The sequence below is a fragment of the Centropristis striata genome, chromosome 12 (genome assembly GCF_030273125.1).
Source record: "Centropristis striata isolate RG_2023a ecotype Rhode Island chromosome 12, C.striata_1.0, whole genome shotgun sequence".
Lineage (NCBI taxonomy): Eukaryota > Metazoa > Chordata > Actinopteri > Perciformes > Serranidae > Centropristis > Centropristis striata.
In genome coordinates this window covers 36,700,002-36,719,434 of record NC_081528.1, presented here as the reverse complement: position 1 = coordinate 36,719,434, position 19,433 = coordinate 36,700,002, and the positions used below count along the sequence as shown (strand labels likewise).

The 19,433-nt window shown below is 40.1% G+C and overlaps 1 protein-coding gene across 2 annotated transcripts in view; it reads left to right on the top strand.

Moving 5' to 3' along the window:
* wu:fb13g09 (ATP-binding cassette sub-family C member 5) overlaps positions 1 to 19,433 on the top strand; it is a 78,103-nt gene extending 58,670 nt beyond the window's left edge. The window contains exons 20-29 of one of the 2 annotated variants that reach the window (XM_059345854.1): positions 648 to 801; positions 6,295 to 6,423; positions 7,159 to 7,345; positions 11,103 to 11,192; positions 12,168 to 12,360; positions 12,473 to 12,632; positions 15,142 to 15,220; positions 15,310 to 15,423; positions 16,542 to 16,706; positions 18,564 to 19,433. In XM_059345854.1, the coding sequence (XP_059201837.1) occupies positions 648 to 801; positions 6,295 to 6,423; positions 7,159 to 7,345; positions 11,103 to 11,192; positions 12,168 to 12,360; positions 12,473 to 12,632; positions 15,142 to 15,220; positions 15,310 to 15,423; positions 16,542 to 16,706; positions 18,564 to 18,656 (1,364 nt within the window). In that variant the 3' untranslated portion in view covers positions 18,657 to 19,433. The remainder of the gene's footprint in view (positions 1 to 647; positions 802 to 6,294; positions 6,424 to 7,158; positions 7,346 to 11,102; positions 11,193 to 12,167; positions 12,361 to 12,472; positions 12,633 to 15,141; positions 15,221 to 15,309; positions 15,424 to 16,541; positions 16,707 to 18,563) is intronic. The other variant, XM_059345853.1, reaches the window with a different exon arrangement.

The following is a 19,433-nucleotide window of genomic DNA, read 5'->3' as shown; positions in this document are numbered from 1 at the left end:
TTGAAAAGTGTAAATATTTTAACTCTTTAATAGTGTTAAATATTTGACACCCTTGCTGTTGTTTTATGACACCACATAGGGTATTTTCAACGTTAAAATCGCGTTATTCCCTTTCAGTGTTAATTTTTAACATACATTGTGTTACTTTCACACATTAAAGTGTATTTTTAACCCTAAAATCATGTTATTTCCTTTCACTAATGTGATAATTAACATTCATTGTTTTGTTTTATGATACCTTAAAAGTGCATTCTGTCTTTGGCCGAACATACAAGTCACAAAATCTGAAAATCAACTCCAACTGAAGTGAATCTAACTCAGGTGTTAACATGTAACTCGCTTGATTGACAGCTGGCAGAGCTTTTTGATCATAACAAGTGTTAAAAAAAACTCCAAAATCTATCAACACCCACTAACTCAAAATTATTAACACTGAAAAAACAACACTACAGATTTTGCTGTGTAGCACTTGCCGGAGGAAAAAACTTTAATAGAAGGCAAGAGAAAAGAGGTGGTTTTTTTAAAGTGGGATTTAAAAACATTTAGGGACTGTGCTGCACGGATGTGGAGGCAGTTCCAGAGTCTATCTTCACATACAGACATAGATAGTCAGTGTGTCTGATATTTAATATGTCTGCTCTCCATAGTTGACGTCCGTCTCACCATGCAAGCTGAGATGCTGCTGCAGAACCTGACCCTGGTGCTGTTTTGCCTGGGAATGGTGAGCATTGTCTTCCCCTGGTTCCTGCTCTCCATCTTGCCTCTGGGAGTGTTCCTCTTCGTGGTCAACCGTGTCTCCAGGTCAGGCTCTCATCACTCTTGTTGTTTTCATTGCTCTTGGCTTTGGTTACTCCCTGAAAGCGTGGTATTTCATCTGGATGGGTATTGTTTTGCAGGACATGCTTCAGCGAGCTCAGTGACAGTTTGTGCTCTGAGTTATTTTGTCTTTTAATGAAAACAAGAAGTTTGACTGAGTGAAAAAAATGGGCTGGTTTTCATTTCTAAAGCTTAGAAAACAAGGCAAGCTCACTGAATAATTCATACGATCTGAAGATCTGTTTATTTGCTGCATGTCAAGTATGCTGCCATATAGAATATACTGTTCATGTTTTCCCATAATTTGTATGTTTGCCAACATACCGAGTTGGGCTGGATATCACTCAACTCCAAATGATGGTATCAGTTTTAAGGAAAAGATTAGCAAACAACTTTTTATGTCACGGTTTTGCACTGCAAAAAAAGAAAAGTTGGGTGAACTCAAAATTTCAAGGCAACAAACTTCGATAAAATTTTAAGTTGGACAATTAAACTAAATATTTAAAGTTTTGTTTTTGAGTTTGCTCAACTCTGAATTCAGATTTTTGTCAACTCAACTGTAAATTGTACTAACTTATCATTTTACATTGTAATAACTTTTAATCCTTACTTCTGCTAACTTCTGCAATGTGCTGAATTGGCACGATTGTAACGCCGCTATGAAATGTCAGCTAATGTTGCGACCACAATTTTGAGTTAGCATTGATACGCTAATGGCTACTCTTGCAGCTGTAACAAGCAGCGCTGCTAGCATCAGTTAGCCGCTAGCATCAGTTAGCCGCTAGCATCAGTTATCAGAACTATTGTCCCTTGTTTTGAACCCCAACTTAAAGATATCAGTAACAACAACTCACAAACTTGTTTTTGAGCAGACAACTGGCTTCCTTTGTTGTGCTAACTTACATTATTGCCCTAAATGTCAATAATTTATATTTCCAAGTTTTGCCAACTTAAATCACTGTTTTAGGCCAAAAAATACAAGTTGGCTTTTTTGCAGTGTGCTAGCTTAAACAAAAATGAAGAGACAATGTAAACACACATCAGGCACACTACACAGTGTAATGCAGAACTACAGGCACCGCACCCAGCAGCAATCAGGTGATTGATGATCAACATGTGCTCAAGTTACTTTAAGTGGCATCTTGTAACTTAAAGCTGCGTGAATTCACTTGTGGTCACCAGCAACTGACAGATACAGACAACACATTAAGTTAATAGAGCAAAAGTGTTTGGAAACAGCAGCTATAGTGTAGTGTAGCAGTGATATTTGCATTAGTTTTGAGTCCTGGAACCAATATCTAGGTCTTCTGCTGCTAGATGTTCAACTCCCTTCACGGGTTAGACACTCAATTTGTCTGTCTGCTGTTTGGTTCGGGGCAGGAAGTTTACTGTGGGTTTATCTTTTCTGCTGTTATCTTTCGCTGCCAAAGGGGTTGATGAAAATTATGACAGTGAACCATACAGTAAATATGGGGCTGAAAAACACTCTGCAGCTCTGCAAAGTTATTCACTTTGATTATTTTTATTTAAATCTAACAAATTGAATGCACAATGTCTGAGTTAGTTAAAGGGAGCTTTCTGTATGCTGTGACTGTGCTTGGCTTGGTGTTTGTACTGTACAAACAGCAGCATATTTAGCATCATTTGGAGATGCAAGCTCATTCTAATAAGTAACTTTTATTGGAGGGTACAGAAGGTAAATAAAAACTAAAGAGGCGCTGTGGTAATCTTTATCTGTAAGTGTGTCGAGTGTTATCGACCATTCGTTACACTTTTCACAGCCTCTGGTCTGTGGTAAATGTTGCAGGAGCGCCCTGCATGATCTGATGACTCTGCTTTAGTCATTATTTATGGTTTTGCAGCCATTCTGCAATAAAGGTAAACCCACTGAGGGAAACAACAGCTCGTTGGCGTCTTGGGAAATAACCACAGTATGTTGTTATTTCCTGTATCTGAAAGATCGAGAGGAACATGACTCTGTGTTATTGTCAGGCTGGTGTGAAGTCAGAAAGTACAAAAAGAAGATATATGAATGTAGATTGAAACAGTACATGTGATTTGTAGCTTTACTTTGAAGGAAATGGATAGTTTGGATATTTTGATGCAGGGTTTGTATGAGGCACTTATCCATAGAGGCAGAGGCAGCAGTCATTTGATAAAAACAGTAATTTTATCTTGCAGAACACGGCGTTTCCTACCGCTGCTTTCATTGTTTAGTTTGTTTGTGTTATTGTGTAACTTTGGTGCATATCCAGCCTTTAAAAAGACCAAAGCCTCTAAATGTCCCCTCCCTGTCTGGGAATGTGAACAACTTGATATCTTTCCCCCCCAACTGGGCTGAACTGGACTGACTCAGATATGACACCAGTTTTTCTCTCGAGGGATCAATTTAATATATAATATCTCCATTTATCTTTCAAGATCCACTTGATTTGTTGGCACCGCGTGTTAAATTAATGTTAAACTTGAATGGATTATTAAAAGGCACAAGAACTGAGAGGAAGAGAGCATCCCCAGCTGTTATCAAACGGTGGTAATCTCCTTTGGCAACACTGTAAAAGAATGAAATACTGTATCTTACAAAGTCACAAAATCCAAGGATATGTTTAGACGTTACATCAAGCTGGATCTCCCATTGAAATTACCCACTTCTGAAGCAGCCTTTATTGAATTCTGAAATGAAACTGCCCAGGGCATAAACATGTTTGTCTGGATCGCAGCCTCGGAGCGAGGAAGTGTCATGTTCTTTCCCTTCTCTCTTCTGGGCTTTTATGAGAAAACCAAATGATTCATGGGAGACTTGTAATTCACACGCACCATCCATTCTATCCTGGTGTCTAAAAGTAGAAAGACATCCCACCTTCTGTCAATAAACCTCTCTCGCTCACACTCCCTTGCGACGGCCAGTCTGGTTTCTCTCTGGCTGCTGATTGTATGGCCGTCTGTGTGCTCATAATTTTGCACATGCATCAGATAGTGAGAATCAGAAAGCTGTGGCGGGAAAAGGTGCTGTGTCATGGAGCGAGTCTCTCTGTCCACTGATCATTACCTGTCTGCAACACAACGGCATCATTAGAGCTGCCGCATTTTCCATTCCTTCACTCTTTTTGTGGTGCTTCAGCATTCAGGTGTAATGTCTGCACTCGTTTCCAGTATCTCACTGAGGCCCCGTTTACACGAGGACGGTCTGAACAGAAGACGCAAAAGTGGCGTCACGTCTTCACTTTTTATTCCTCGTTTAGACAAGCTTTTCCGGGAGGAAATCTGCTGCATACGGTGACGCAAAAGTGTGTGAAATTCGATTGTATGCAGCCAGGCGGCATCACTTAAAGCCATAAGAGCATCTTTGGGCATGCAGAAGTTTTCACGCCACACATTTTCATCAGCTACTCCTTCCACAAAGTTCTCCTCCATCACTAGATCTCCCAGGTCTCGTTCACAGCCGTCTGGCTCCTCCCACCAATTGCTGCATCCAGAATGCGATGGAGGTAATTCCAGATCCTTCCCTGTTCACTAATACTATCTGTACATATCCTGGACATTTGGTGGAAAGACTCCTGTAAGTTTATTAGAGCTGCCAGAGCAGCTTGAAGGTCCCACCATGGAAATAATCCCACGTTTCTTTATTTCCTGTACTGGAGCATGTATGTGACGTAAACACATACGTGACGTGAGCAGATCAGATCAGAGTTTTGTGTCTTGTCAGTGTAGACGACACGCTACGGAGGAGAGGATTTAACTTTTCCACTTTGGAAGGTGGTTTCAGATTTTTGCGTCTTTTTTTTTTTTTTTTTTTTTGGCCATTTTTCAAGGCTTTATTGATAGTGAGACAGAGTGAAAGGGGGTGACAGAGGGGAGGACATGCGGCAAAGGGAGCTCAGGCCGGATTCGAACCCGGCTCCGCCGCAGCGAAGACTGTAGCCTCTGCACATGGGGCGCCTGTGTAACCCACTACGCTACAGACCACCCGACCACCCAAAACGCCGTCACCGTCTAAACGAAAGGCACTTACGATAAAATATTTTGTCGTTTTTACCCGCGAGCGTCCTCGTGTAAATGGGGCCTAAATAAATAAAAGGTTTATGGCAGCAGTGTCAGTTTAAAATGTGACACTTTGGATGTTAAAATCAGACTAAATTACCTTCACAAAGATTTGCACTTAACATTTCATTTAGGATTGTACAGGACCCATGATTTTTTCCAGTTTAATGTAATTCATTTGAAAGATTTTGCTCCTCACATGCCAGAGCCTGTTTGCAAACAATAGTCTCTCTGTGTCGAGGCTTTACAGTTCTGCAGCGCTGCAAACTTTCCTGATAAGATTGTTTTTCCACAATCACTTAGCGTTACAAATCAAAACCCTCCAAAAAACAACTTTAGTTGAATTTAAATCTTGTAAAATGTACTGCTTGTACATAACGATGAATATTTAAGACAGTATAACTTTTAATCACTTGTCAAACTTGTCTCAAGTTAGAGATAAACAGCTTGAGGTCCAGATGATATTACCATTTTGGAAACATCTGCATTTAATTATTTTTAATTGAATATTTACAAAATGTGGATTAGATTAAATAAATTCCTACAGTGGGAAGTTAAAGTTACCGTTATGAACATAATATTTTGTTGTCTTTGGCAGCATCTATTGCAGTAAATGGTAATTAAAGGTGTGTTTTTGGATCTCATGTTAACTTGATTTTTAAAGTTTCATCGTCTTCACTCAAGTGAATTTTTCCTGGAATGAAAATGAAAACACCCAGTTCTTAAAACTGCAAATACATCATAGGGCAATGGGCTCAAACTCCATTTTGTGACCTCACAATAAACACAGTAAATTGGAATTTCAATAAAAATCTTCAATACTATTACTTTAACCTCCCGTGACCCTGCGTCCTCATATGTGGACATTTCATTTTAGGTTTTCTAGACCTTATATTTCATTCTGCTTAACTATAACTATGCACTCTAGAATAAGAACAATACATAAATCAGTGTAAAAATCAGATGGCAGCATCTTGGTAAAGTCAATTAACAGCTTTTACCCAGACAAAAGTGGACCAGGTACCAAAGCTGATCAGATTTTATGGCTAAAACTTGTGTATTTGTGCTTAATAATGTTTGTAGTTTGATATTCTGTGCAAGTTTGACTATTTTTAGCATTAGCAACAAGTTCCGACTCTGCTAATCAGGAAGTATTCATTTGAAAACGAATAGACTTTTACTATCATTCTTCAAATGAGAGGGTGTAAATGTAAGGAAATAAAAAGTTTTATTCACTGGTGAATTAATTGCGTTATACAGTAAAATTAACCCTTTTTTTTTTTCCAAAAACTAATTCCTGTTCAAAGACAATGCTTAGTTTTTGTATTTATCAGGTCCTACAAATCCAAAATATCGAGGAGAAACTAACAACACATACCAAACAAAAGCTTGGCTCTCAGGAGGTTAAATGTAATAGATTACTTTTCTCATTTCCAGGGTTCTGATTCGCGAGCTGAAGCGACTGGAGAACATCAGCCAATCACCTTTCACCTCTCACATCACCAGCAGTCTTCAGGGACTCTCCACAATCCACGCCTACGGCAGAGGCCACGACTTCCTCCAAAGGTGAGGATAATGGTGTCTGTCAGAGATGGAGATCAGTAGTGGTGGAAAAAGTATTCAGATCCTTTACTTAAGTAAAAGTACTAATACCACCCTGGTAAATTACTCCACTACAAGTAAAAGTTCTGCATCCAAATCTTACTGAAGTAAAAGTAGAAAAGTATCAGCATTAAAATATACTTAAAGTATGAAAAGTAAAAGTACTCAGGTTATGCAGAATGGACCCACTATGATTGTTTTATATATTCTAAATATATTATTACATTATTTGTATTGGTGATTTAATGTATGCAGTGTTTTTGTTAAGATTGGGCTCATTTAATTACTTAATATACTGTTAAAAGATTTAATTAAAAAAACGTCTAATCACTTTACATTGATCATATATATTATGTTAAATCTCGACCTGAAAAGTAACTAAAGCTGGCAGCTAAATCCTAGAGTAAAAAGTACAATATTTGCCTAAAAATGTAGTGGAGTAGAAGTAAAAAGTTACATAAAATGGAAATACTCAAGTAAAGTACAAGTACCTCAAAATTGTACTTAAGTACAGTACTTGAGTAAATGTACTTAGTTACATTCCACCACTGGAGATCAGTAGTTTTCCAGTTTGGTCCTCGGTTAGTAAGAACACCAAACCTCATAGCAGAAAATGTCCCCTCAGCAGGCATGGCAGGCTGGAGTTCTGCTCATTTTTGTTCATCTCACAGTGAAACGTGTTTATCTCTCTTTTTCCAGATATCAGGAATTGCTGGACACCAACCAGGCGACCAACTACCTCTTCAGCTGCGCCATGCGCTGGCTGGCTGTCCGCCTGGACCTCATCAGCATCTCTCTTATCACTTGTGTAGCACTTCTCATTGTCTTCATGCACAATCAGATACCTCCAGCCTACGCAGGCCTCGCCATATCCTACGCAGTCCAGGTTTGTCAACAAACACGTGCAGCAACACAGAATGTATTGTGACACGGGCAGCACAAGTGTTCTTAAAAGCTGAAAAGAGGCTAGTTTGAAACTCCAGACAGGATTAGAAAAGTAGTAGAATAAAGCCTCCTCTGTGTCTAACAGCTACTTTAAAGGTGCGCTTTTCTAGTATTATAGTTATTATAGTGTTATAGTTTTTCTAAACAGTAGTTGAGAATAACAGCTGCTTAGCCACTCATTGAAATACTTGCAAATTCCTAATTTCAACCCTAGAGAATATTAGAGGATATTACATACAGCCAGAAGGTGTAAAAAAAACATACGAAAATAATATTTTGAGAAAAAAGTTCACGAGATTAAAGTGGCAAATCTACGAGAAAAAAATGCGCAGATTATTCCAGATTCCAGATTTGACTTTATTTATCCCACAGCGGGGAAATTTCTTTGTTACAGCCGCAGAAAATCACACAATATTAAGATAAGATAAAAAACAATCAAGAAAAGACATTTAACAATATACAAAATATACAAAAATAATAATAATAATATACTATATACAACTTAGTGCAAATTAAGTGGATAATGTGCAGAGTGCAGATTATGTGCAAAAATGTTCAGATTGTGCAGGTGTTGAACAGTCTTATGGCAGCTGGAATGAATGACCTGCGGAAGCGTTCCTTCTTACTTCTCGTGGGTGTAACAGTCTGCTACTGAAGGAGCTGCTCAGAGACCCCACAGTGTCATGCAGGGGGTGAGAGGGGTTGTTCATGATGGATGCCAGCTTGGCTAACATCCTCCTCTCACCCACCTCCTCTATGGAGTCCAGCGGACAGTTCAGGACAGAGCTCGCTCTTCTGATCAGTTTGTTCAGTCTGTTCCTGTCCCTGTCCGTGCAGCCCCCTCTCCAGCAGACCACCGCGTAAAAAATAACGGAAGCCACCACAGAGTCGTAAAAGGTCTTGAGAAGGACCCTGCCGACACCGAAGGACCTCAGTCTCCTCAGCAGGTAGAGACGACTCTGGCCCTTCTTGTACAGGGCGTGGGTGTTGTCAGTCCAGTCCAGTTTGTTATTTAGGTGAACACCCAGGAATTTGTAGTTTTCCACTACCTCAATGTCCAAACCCTGGATGTTCAACGGAGTAAAGAGTGTCTTTTTCTTCCGGAAGTCGATCACCATCTCCTTCGTCTTGCTGGTGTTCAGCTGGAGCTGGTTGGTCTCACACCAGCTGACGAAATCCTTGATGACCGTCCTGTACTCCAGATCGTTCCCCTCCGAGACACAACCAACAATGGCTGTGTCATCGGAAAACTTCTGGATGTGGCAGTTTGTGGAATTGTGTGTAAAGTCAGAGGTATAGAAGGTGAAAAGGAAGGGAGAGAGCACCGTACCCTGAGGGGCACCTGTGCTGCACAGCACCACATCAGACACACAGTGCTGTAGCCTCACATACTGCGGTCTGTTGGTGAGGTAGTCTGTTGTCCATGCAGCAAGTTGTTGGTCCACTCCCGCTCCCTCCATCTTCATCCTCAGCAGTGATGGTTGGATGGTGTTGAAAGCACTGGAGAAGTCAAAGAAGATGACCCTCACAGTGCTCCCTGTGTTCTCCAGATGCGACAGTGATCTGTGCATCAGGTAGATCACTGCATCGTCCACCCCTATACCGGGCCGGTAAGCAAACTGCAGGGGGTCCATCAGTGTGCTCACCAGGGGTCTCAAATGTCTCAGAATAATCCTTTCCAAGGTCTTCATGAGGTGGGAAGTCAGGGCAACGGGTCTGAAGTGGTTAGGCTCCCTGGGGTGCGCAGTCTTTGGTACCGGGACCACACAGGAAGTCTTCCACAGGACCGGGACTTTCTCCAGACTCAGGCTCAGGTTGAACAAATGCATGACCACCCCACAGAGCTGGTCTGCACAGTCCTTCAGCAGTCTGGGGCTGATGCCGTCCGGGCCAGAGGCCTTCTTTGCCTTGATCTTCTTAAGTTCCCACCTCACCTGATCAGCTGTTAGGGAGACATGGGTGGAGGAGGGTACGGGGGTGGAAGGTGACAAGAGTCTCAGGGGGGCTGAGATGGGGGTGGTGAACTGGTGAGAGGAGGAGGGAGTGGGCTGGTGCAGGTCAGGTGTTGAAGAGGGCAGGCTGAGTCTGCTGGTAGGGGGAGGGGGAGGAGAAGCTGGTCTGAGGAGGTGTGAAGAGGAAGCAGGGTGGGTGAGGGGTGGAGGGGGGGCAGAATCAAATCTGTTGAAAAACAGATTCAGTTCATCTGCCCAGCCCTTGTCACCGCTGGCTTGGTGTCTCCCCGCACCTCTCCCATGGCCCGAGATGTTCTGTAGTCCTCTCCAGACGTCCCTGGTGTTGTTCTGCTCCAGCCGCTCCTCTAGCTTCCTCCTGTAGCAGGTCTTCCCCCTCCTGATCTTCAGCCGGAGTTCCCTCTGGACTCTGCGCAGCTCCTCTTTATCCCCCGATCTAAAAACCCTCTTCTTCTCGTTCAGCAGGGCCTTTATCTCGGAGGTCACCCAGGGTTTATTGTTGGGAAAACACCGTACCAGCTTGGAGGGCACAGTGTTCTCCACACAAAAGTTGATATAGTCCGTAATGCAGTGGGTCATACTGTCAATGTCATCACCGTGGGGGCTGCAGAGTGCTTCCCAGTCCGTTGTTTCAAAACAGTCCCTGAGCCTCGCACTGGTCTCCTCAGACCACTCCTTCACAGACTTCTTCTCAGGTGGCTGTCTGGCCACCATGGGGGTGTAGTCTGAGATGAGGTGGACAAGGTTGTGATCTGAGCGACCCAGCGGGGGGAGGGGGGATGAGGTGTATGCTTTCTTGATGTTTGCATACAGTAGGTCCAACGTTTTATTGTCCCTGGTGTGGCATTTCACATACTGAGTAAAGGTGGGGAGAGCAGAGGACAAGGAGGCATGGTTGAAGTCCCCAGAGATGAGGATGAGGGCTTGGGGGTGCCGGGTCTGTAGCTGAGAGACGACAGTGTGGATCAGATCTGTAGCTGCGGTAGCATCGGCCGCGGGGGGGATGTAAACAGTTATCGCGAGAACACTGCTTAGTTCTCGCGGGAGGAAGTAAGGCCGAATGCTAACAGCTAGCAGCTCAATGTCTTTGGTGCAGCGTTGCTCCTTTACGCTGATATGTCCCGGGTGACACCATCTCTCATTAACAAACATAGCAAGCCCCCCTCCTTTCTTCTTACCACACTCTGAGGCTTTCCTGTCCGCCCGCACGAGCTGAAAGCCGTCCAGGGTGACGTGAGAGTCAGGTGAAAGTTCATTCAGCCACGTCTCCGTGAAACACATGAGGCTGCACTCACGGTAGTCGCTCTGCAGCCGGGTTAGCGCGGGTTATGAGATTTAAAGTGGTGAATCTGGAAGAAAAAAGTTGCTTTTTTCCCAATTTTTTCTCATAAATCTGTGACTTTTTTCGCACAGATTTGCCACTTTAAATCTGATTCAAATTTGCAAGTATTTCAATGAGTGCCCTATTAAGGGTTAAAGTGGTGAATCTGGGTGAAAAAAGTTGCTATTTTCTCGTAAATCTGCAATTTTTTTCTTGTAGATTTGCCACTTTAATCTAGTAAATTTGCAACTTTTTTTCTCGAAATATTACCTGAAGTTACCAAACATAGTTCTTTGCCTGATAAAGGGTTAAAGGGGAGCAGCACATGTAAACAGCAAGTGTTTCACAGTGTAAACAGCGTTAACCTTTAACCTTTCCGCCTCTCTCTGCTTGTCTTTCACCTCCAGCTGGCCGGCTTATTTCAGTTCACCGTGCGTCTGCTCACTGAGACTGAAGCTCGGTTTACATCAGTTGAGAGGATCACCCATTATATAAAGGTAAGACCATTGATTAGCACAGTGGGGAGGCTGGATTACATATTATGCATTCAGGCACATTGCACATCGTCACATAGACTGTGGACACTGTCATCAGTGGCAGACCAGCTCAGAATAACAGAGGATGAATTTAGGGCATGTCCAGACCAAACTAGAGTTTTTAAAAAAACGATAACTAACTGAAACTGTATTGTGTGGTTACAAAACTAACTAAAATTAACTAAAATTATAGTGAAAATGTCCTTAGTTTTCGTTTTTGTCAAATTTTTTCATTTTAATTTTAATTTTCAGTGTATTTATTTGAACATGCAACACATGGTGAATATGTTTACTGAGACTGAGATGTTTACACTAGAACCAAAATTCAAAACACCCAGAACTGTAAGAGTTAATAACCTTATTGGGGCTGAGATGGATAAACCAAAGGAAATAAAGGAAACATTCATTATGACCTCTTTGAATCATGCACCCAACACATAGCCTAAAACTAAAACTAAAACTAACACTAAAACTAATAAAAACTAAACTAAAACTAGAAAACTCACTCTAAAAACTAACTAAAACTAACTGAATTTGAAAACAAAAATTCACAACAAAATTAAAACTAAAACTAATGAAAAATCCCAAACTATTATAACCTTGGTCCAGACGCGTGTTTTCTTGTGGATGCATGTGATCGTCTGTGTGTGTGTGTGTGTGTGTGTGTGTGTGTGTGTGTGTGTGTGTGGTAAACCCAGCAGGAAGCAGATAGAAACCCAGTGTGAGGTCCTAACACACTCCAGAGCACATGACAGAGCTTGTTTCACACAACAGCCATCAAACCGCAAAGATATGAATATCAACGTCTTCGTTTCTGTCACAAGTGCAAAAGAAAATATCGAGAAAATCACTTCACAAATCAGTTAGGGGGGCTTGCACCTCCACAGAGATTTTAGAGATTAACACCAGATACCATCTCTCTGCTCCTTATCTCAGTGTCTGGAGAGTGAAGCGCCCCGGCAGAGTCCTGAGGCAGATGCTCCTGCCCCCTCCTGGCCTCAGCGGGGAAACATCACCTTCCAGGATGTGGAGATGCGTTATCGTGATGATCTACCACTTGTGCTTAAGAATCTGTCCTTCAACATCCTGCCGGAAGAGACCATCGGCATTGTGGGCCGCACAGGATCAGGTATAAGACCCTCTCTGTTCCCCGCCGGCAGCATATCATCCTGTTTTTACCATCTTTTTTTTTCATGTACACACAAATCTTCATACCCCATCTTTCATGTATGTGTTTGCAGGCAAGTCCTCTCTGGGTGTAGCTCTGTTCAGACTGGTGGAGCTGACTGGAGGCTCGATTACCATTGACGGGATCAATATTGCACAGATTGGTCTGGATGACCTGCGGAGCAAGCTCGCCATCATTCCTCAAGAGCCTGTGCTCTTTATTGGGACAGTCAGGTAATCCAAATGAAAATGACTTGTATTAATGAGCTTTATAACATATGCATTGTTCCCAGCTGTGCAAAATGTAAAAAAAAAAGCAGAGCACAGGGAATGAATGAGAAACACAGAGGCCTCAACCATTAAAGGGATGGTCTGGGTTTATTAAAGTACACTGCAAAAAAAAGAAAAGTTGGGTGAACTCAAAATTTCAAGGCAACAAACTTGGATAAAATTTTAAGTTGGACAATTAAACTAGATATTTTAAGTTTTGTTTTTGAGTTTGCTCAACTCTGAATTTCTCTGGCACGATTGTAACGCCGCTATGAATGTCAGCTAATGTTGTGACCACAATTTTAAGTTAGCATTGATACGCTAATGGCTACTCTTGTAGCTGTAACAAGCAGCGCTGCTAGCATCAGTTAGCCGCTAGCATCAGTTAGCCGCTAGCTTTCACTAATGACCGAATTTCCCAACAAAGAAATAAGAGTTATCAGAACTATTGTCCCTTGTTGTGAACCCCAACTTAAAGATATAAGTAACAACAACTCACCAACTTGTTTTTGAGCAGACAACTGGCTTCCTTTGTTGTGCTAACTTACATTAATACCCTAAATGTCAATAATTTATATTTCCAAGTTTTACCAACTTAAATCACTGTTTTAGGCCAAAAAATACAAGTTGGCTTTTTTGCAGTGTACTTATCCATAGTCAGTGTATTACAGACAATATGCTGATCAACATTTTCCCAGTTTGGAGAAGCAGACAGGAGTACCAAAAGAAGCTAAGCAGTGTACTGCTGTGGATGGGGGCAGCTGCAAACTGTATTCTAGCCACCTAAAAAAATCAATATCACTTTAAGCACAGATGGTATTTGTTATATTTTTACCTTGAAGTCAAATAGCCCTGGTTGAGTTTCCATTTGGGGAACAGAAGCTGTTCTGTTCTCTTGACAAAGTCACCAGACTTGACAAAAACATTCAGTCATTTTACCTTGCAAAACACTGGAGTCTCAATTCTTGATTCTTTATTTTTTGTGCTATTGTGTGACTTTGGTGAATTGGAACTTGCCCTTTAAAACACCAACAACTCCCCTCCCCAGATTGACCACAAAATGATCAAAAAAAGACACAAAATGACCAAAAACAACACAAAATGACAAAAAAGGAAACAAAATGACCCAAAAAGACACAAAATGATCAAAAAAGACACAAAATGACCACAAAATGATCAAAAAAAAGACACAAAATAACCACAAAATGATAAAAAAAAAAAGACACAAAATGACCAAAAAAAGACACAAAATGACCACAAAATGATTTAAAAAAAGACACAAAATGACCAAAAAAGACACAATATGACTAAATAAACACAAAATGACCAAAAAAAGACACAAAATTACTAAAAAAAAAGACACAAAATGACCAAAAAAAGGAAACAAAATGACCAAAAAAGACACAAAACTCCCCTCTTATAACCCCACTTCAATAAATCTGAACTAATGGAAACTTCCTCAGTGTCTCTTGATGAAACAGTGTGGTCAAACTGGGCATCTGTCACAATTTAAAGTCCTTACACATGTACAACATTGCATATCCGCTGCTTTAAACAGTGATGTGTCCTTATTCAACCTGCCTGTTTTAAACTACAACATAGATTTCTGACAATCAAACTGAGTCAAACATATTGTACTTGTGTGTGTGTGATCCTGCCTGAATACATATCCCACTATTTCCCTTGAAATTGTTTGCTAAAGATGTTTGATTTATACCAGACGCTATTTGCTGTGTGTGGGCCCGCCAGTGATCTCTGGCTATTATTTCTCAATTCTGTGTCTATTAGTGTGAATGTAAAGCCCCACCAGAGGGAGATCATAACAGAAACATAAAATGGTGCTAGGCAATGAGAAATGAAAGCTTGACAGGCGAGACTGTTTCAAAAAACAAAACATCAGCACTGCTTTTATAAAAACCCAGCTGTCATTTGCTTTTGGATGCCGATTACCTGCACCTCAGGTGAAAATCGACCTTTGTCAGCTGAAGAAAGGAAGTGTTATATCTGCAGTTTACTGTGCTGAACCTCTCGTCTTAATGTGAAATTGTCATCCAGTCCATGACTCTCACAATTGTGTCTTTTTTCCAATAGTCTTTTTTTTTTTCATGTCTTTGTAAGTCATTTTGTGTCTTTTTTTAGTCATTTTGTGTCTTTTTTTTCGTCCTTTATCCAACATAAAATGTGATTTTGAATCTTTTTTTTACTTTCAAAACACTATCATGCTCAATAAAGAATTTTAAATGCTGCAAATGTGCATTAATTTCAGAGTACACTGAGACATTAAACTGCATCATTTTCAATTAAATTCTGGAAAAGTTGGTGTGTTCTAAAACTTTTGACCAATAGTGTACTTTTTTCCCCCTAATTTTGTGTTACAATTATTCTGTAAGGAAACATTTAAGAGTAAACACAAGCATAATGTGAAATTGTCATCCAGTCCGTGACTCTCACAATTGTGTCTTTTTTCCGATAGGTCCAATTTAGACCCGTGGGATCAATACTCTGATTCCCAGATATGGGAAGCTCTGGAGGAGACACACATTAAAGAGATGGTAAGTGACAAGATGGCTCAGATTACGATGCAAAATGACGCACTGTGGAGTGGAATAAGCCTCTAACATTGTCCTCTGGCTTTCCTCAGATCAGCCAGCTGCCTCATTCGCTCCACTCAGAGGTGACGGAGAACGGGGAGAACTTCTCAGTGGGAGAACGCCAGCTGCTGTGTGTGGCCAGAGCTCTGCTGCGGAACAGCAAGGTGCTGATTGTATAATACTGAGAGTTCACATTTATATGTGGAACATTGTTTGACATGGGTGATGATAGGAGCTCCAAGTGAGAGATTCCACTCGTTTTATAGTAAGAAAACACAGCAGCAGCAGTGTGCATGTGTCCCTGCATGGGATCACACTGCCCCCTAGTGGTTTAGATTAAAACTGCACCTCTTAAACATAAACATAATACAGAATATACACACTACCGGTCAAAAGTTTTAGAACAGCCCAATTTTTCCAGTTTTTTATTGAAATTCAAGCAGTTCAAGTCAAACGAACAGCTTGAAAGGGTACAAAGGTAAGTGGTGAACTGCCAGAGGTAAATAAAAAAAGGTAAGCTTAACCAAAACTGGAAAATAATGTACATTTCAGAATTATACAAGTAGGCCTTTTTCAGGGAACAAGAAATGGGTTAACAACTTAACTCTATGGAGTCTTGGGCTATTTTGTCCATTTTTGAATTCTTTTCATGTCTTTGTAAGTCATTCTGTGTCTTTTTTTTGGTCATTTTGTTTCTTTTTGTAGTCATTTTGTGTCTTTTTTTAGTCATTTTGTGTCTTTTGGTGGGTTTTTTAGTCATTTTGTGTCTTTTGGTGGGTTTTTTTGGTCATTTTGTGTCTTTTTTTGGTCATTTTGTGTCTTTTTTTAGTCATTTTGTGTCTTTTGGTGTTTTTTTTTTGGTCATTTTGTGTCTTTTTTTGGTCATTTTGTGTCTTTTTTTAGTCATTTTGTGTCTTTTGGTGTGTTTTTTTGGTCATTTTGTGTCTTTTTTTAGTCCTTTAGTCCAACATAAAATGTGATTTTGAATCTTTTTTTTACTTTCAAAACACTATCATGCTCAATAAAGAATTTTAAATGCTGCACATGTACACTGAGACATTAAATTGCATCATTTTCAATTAAATTCTGGAAAAATTGGTGTGTTCTAAAACTTTTGACCAGTAGTGTACTTTTTTCCCCCTAATTTTGTGTTACAATTAATCTGTAAGGATACATTTAAGAGTAAACACAAACATCAAGACTATGCTTTTTGGATCATTTAATCTCCACTTTTGTTGTTTTTTTTGCTTTTCTGTAACATTTGCTGTTTTGTTTTTTCTAGATTCTTATTCTAGACGAGGCAACAGCCGCCATCGACACTGAAACAGATCGTCTGATCCAGGAAACCATTCGCTGTGCGTTTGGCAGCTGCACAACGCTCATCATCGCCCATCGTCTCAACACGGTGATGAGCTGCAGCAGGGTCATGGTGCTGGACCACGGCCAGGTGCGTACACAGGCAACATGACTGATTGCATGATTGGACCATATGGCCCCTTCGTTGAAACTCATTCTCAAGTTGAAGCAGCCCTGATTTACTGTGTGAATTGCTGTCTTTGAGGTGATGGATTAGATGAGGCAGCGCACTTTTTTACTTACGTGGTGTTGTGTTGCACAGAATGCACACAAATGATTACCAGCTTCAGTGACACTACTTAACCCTGTTAATAGGCTAAGTATACCTCTCTATCTAAGGATCTGTCTGTGGAGAGGGAAACATGATCGAGGCATCATGATCAACAAGATTCATAATGTGAATTAACCCTTAATTTGGCAGTAAAAAGGCAGCTTTTGCACAGAAATCAATGAAGTTGACTCATTTTGTTGTCACTTGATAGCACCAAATTGTCTGATACTTCCTACAGATTGCATTAAAGGGATAGTTTAGATTTCTTCAAGTGGGGTTGTTTAAGGCAGTAGTTCTCAACCTTTTTGAGTCGCGACCCCCAATTTAACATGCATGTTGTCCGCGACCCCCGCTCACTGAACACAATCTCACACGCACAGTTCAGATCACCCAAAAGAGAAACAAAATGACAAAAAGGAAACAAAATGACCAAAAAGACACAAATTGACCACAAAATGATCAAAAAAAGACACAAAATGACCAAAAAAGACACAAAATGACCAAAAAAGGAAACAAAATGACCAATAAAGACACAAATTGACCACAAAATGATCAAAAAAAGACTCAAAATGACAAAAAGGGAAACAAAATGACCAATAAAGACACAAATTGACCACAAAATGATCAGAAAAAGACACAAAATGATGAAAAAAGACAGAAAATGACAAAAAAGGAAACAAAATGACCAAAAAAGACACAAAATGACCAAAAAAGACTCAATATGACTAAATAAACACAAAATGACCAAAAAAGACACAACATTACTAAAAAAAAAGACACAAAATGACCAAAAAAAGGAAACAAAATGACCAAAAAAGACACAAATTGACCACAAAATGATCAGAAAAAGACACAAAATTACCAAAAAAGACACAAAATGACAAAAAAAAAAAAACACAAAATGACCAAAAAAGACATTAAATGACCAAAAAGACTAAAACACATTAACACATGAACACTTTAACACAGTGGAGACAGAGCTGACTTCCAAAATGATTTGGCGACCCCCAGAAATCATCTCGCGACCCCAATAGGGGTCCCGACCCCAAGGTTGAGAATAGCTGGTTTAAGGTACTTATCCATAGTCAGTGTACTACCTGTGCTAGATGGTGATGTAATGCTTTGTTTGGAGGGAGGCAGCAGCAACATTTATTTTCGACCTTTCTTCAATGGCTGAACTACCTGAACTGATCCTGGTTTTATAAGGTGGGCTGTTTTTTACACAGCACCACTTCAAAAAATGTATCCTTTTAAGCGGTACGTATTCAGATTTGATGGTTTGCTTGTGTTTCTTTGCTTTGGTGTTTCATCCCATTCATCTGTGACAACTTAGCTTTTAATTTGTTACATATCATATTTAATTTTGTTTGTCTGTTGTTGTATAAGACGGCCAATATAGCATAAAAGTGTCCTTTTAATGATCAATTAGCATTGGTTACAGAAACATATTCATTCATCAAAGCGAAACAAAACTGACTGAAGTCAATATTTTCCAGACATTAAAATTCTTTTCATCTGCTGGAAATAACTCGGGTTGCAAATGTTCTTAGCAGAAAATAATATGCCTTCATTTTTTTTTTTCCTACACAACTTCAGGAAGGAGCAAGTTGAACCTCTGGTTTTATATTCTATATGCTGGTACTGATCACTGTTTTATCCTTTTCATTTTTTTTATAGATTTTGGAGTTTGACAGTCCCGCTGCCTTACTCGCAGATGAAAACTCCAGATTCAGAGCCATGATAGAAGCCTCAGAAAACCAAAGCAGATAAAAGACACTGGATGGAGATGAACTTTGGATGTGAGCGGCGAGTCGACGCCACAAAATATTCAGTGGAATACCTGAAATGCACAAAAAAAAAATCAACTCAGTCCTGCCGTCGTGTGAAAGTGTTAAAAAAAAATACAGTGGCTCCTGCGATGGCTGTAGCAGTGTCTGTTTCTTTCCAAACCAAAGAGCCAGGGACCACATTTCTGAAGGGCATGTCACATCTTACTATGCAAAGAAAGACATTACAGCCTCCTGCTCTTTGCAGTTTTTTTCCTGGAGGCCAAATAATTAACTGCAAGTGAAACAGAGCAACAACTCTGACAGTAGCACTTTATAATTCATGTTGTGGACACATGGAAGCACATGTGGTGCTTCCTTTTTTCCTCTGGAGGTCCAGCTGATACGCGAGACTTCATAGTTTTAGTCATTTTATTTCCATTACTAACACCTCACAGTGCAGAAACTTACTGTTAAGAATGTATAAGGTAGTATTCAATGCAGTAAATTATAAAGTATACCATGTGTTAATTATTCTTTTTAGGTACTGTCTAAAACTAAAAGTGTTTCACTGGTTTTTTATGTTTTATGCACCTAGTTCAGCGTTATAATGTACGGAAGCCCTGAACCGCAAGTGAAGAAATTTTTTTTTGAGATGTTATCTTGTTATTTCGAGATCATATCTCGTTATTTCAAGATAATATCTCATTATTTCGAGATAATACACATATGTAAAAAAAAAATAAGAATTAAAAAAAAAAAAATCTTCCAAAATTTTTTT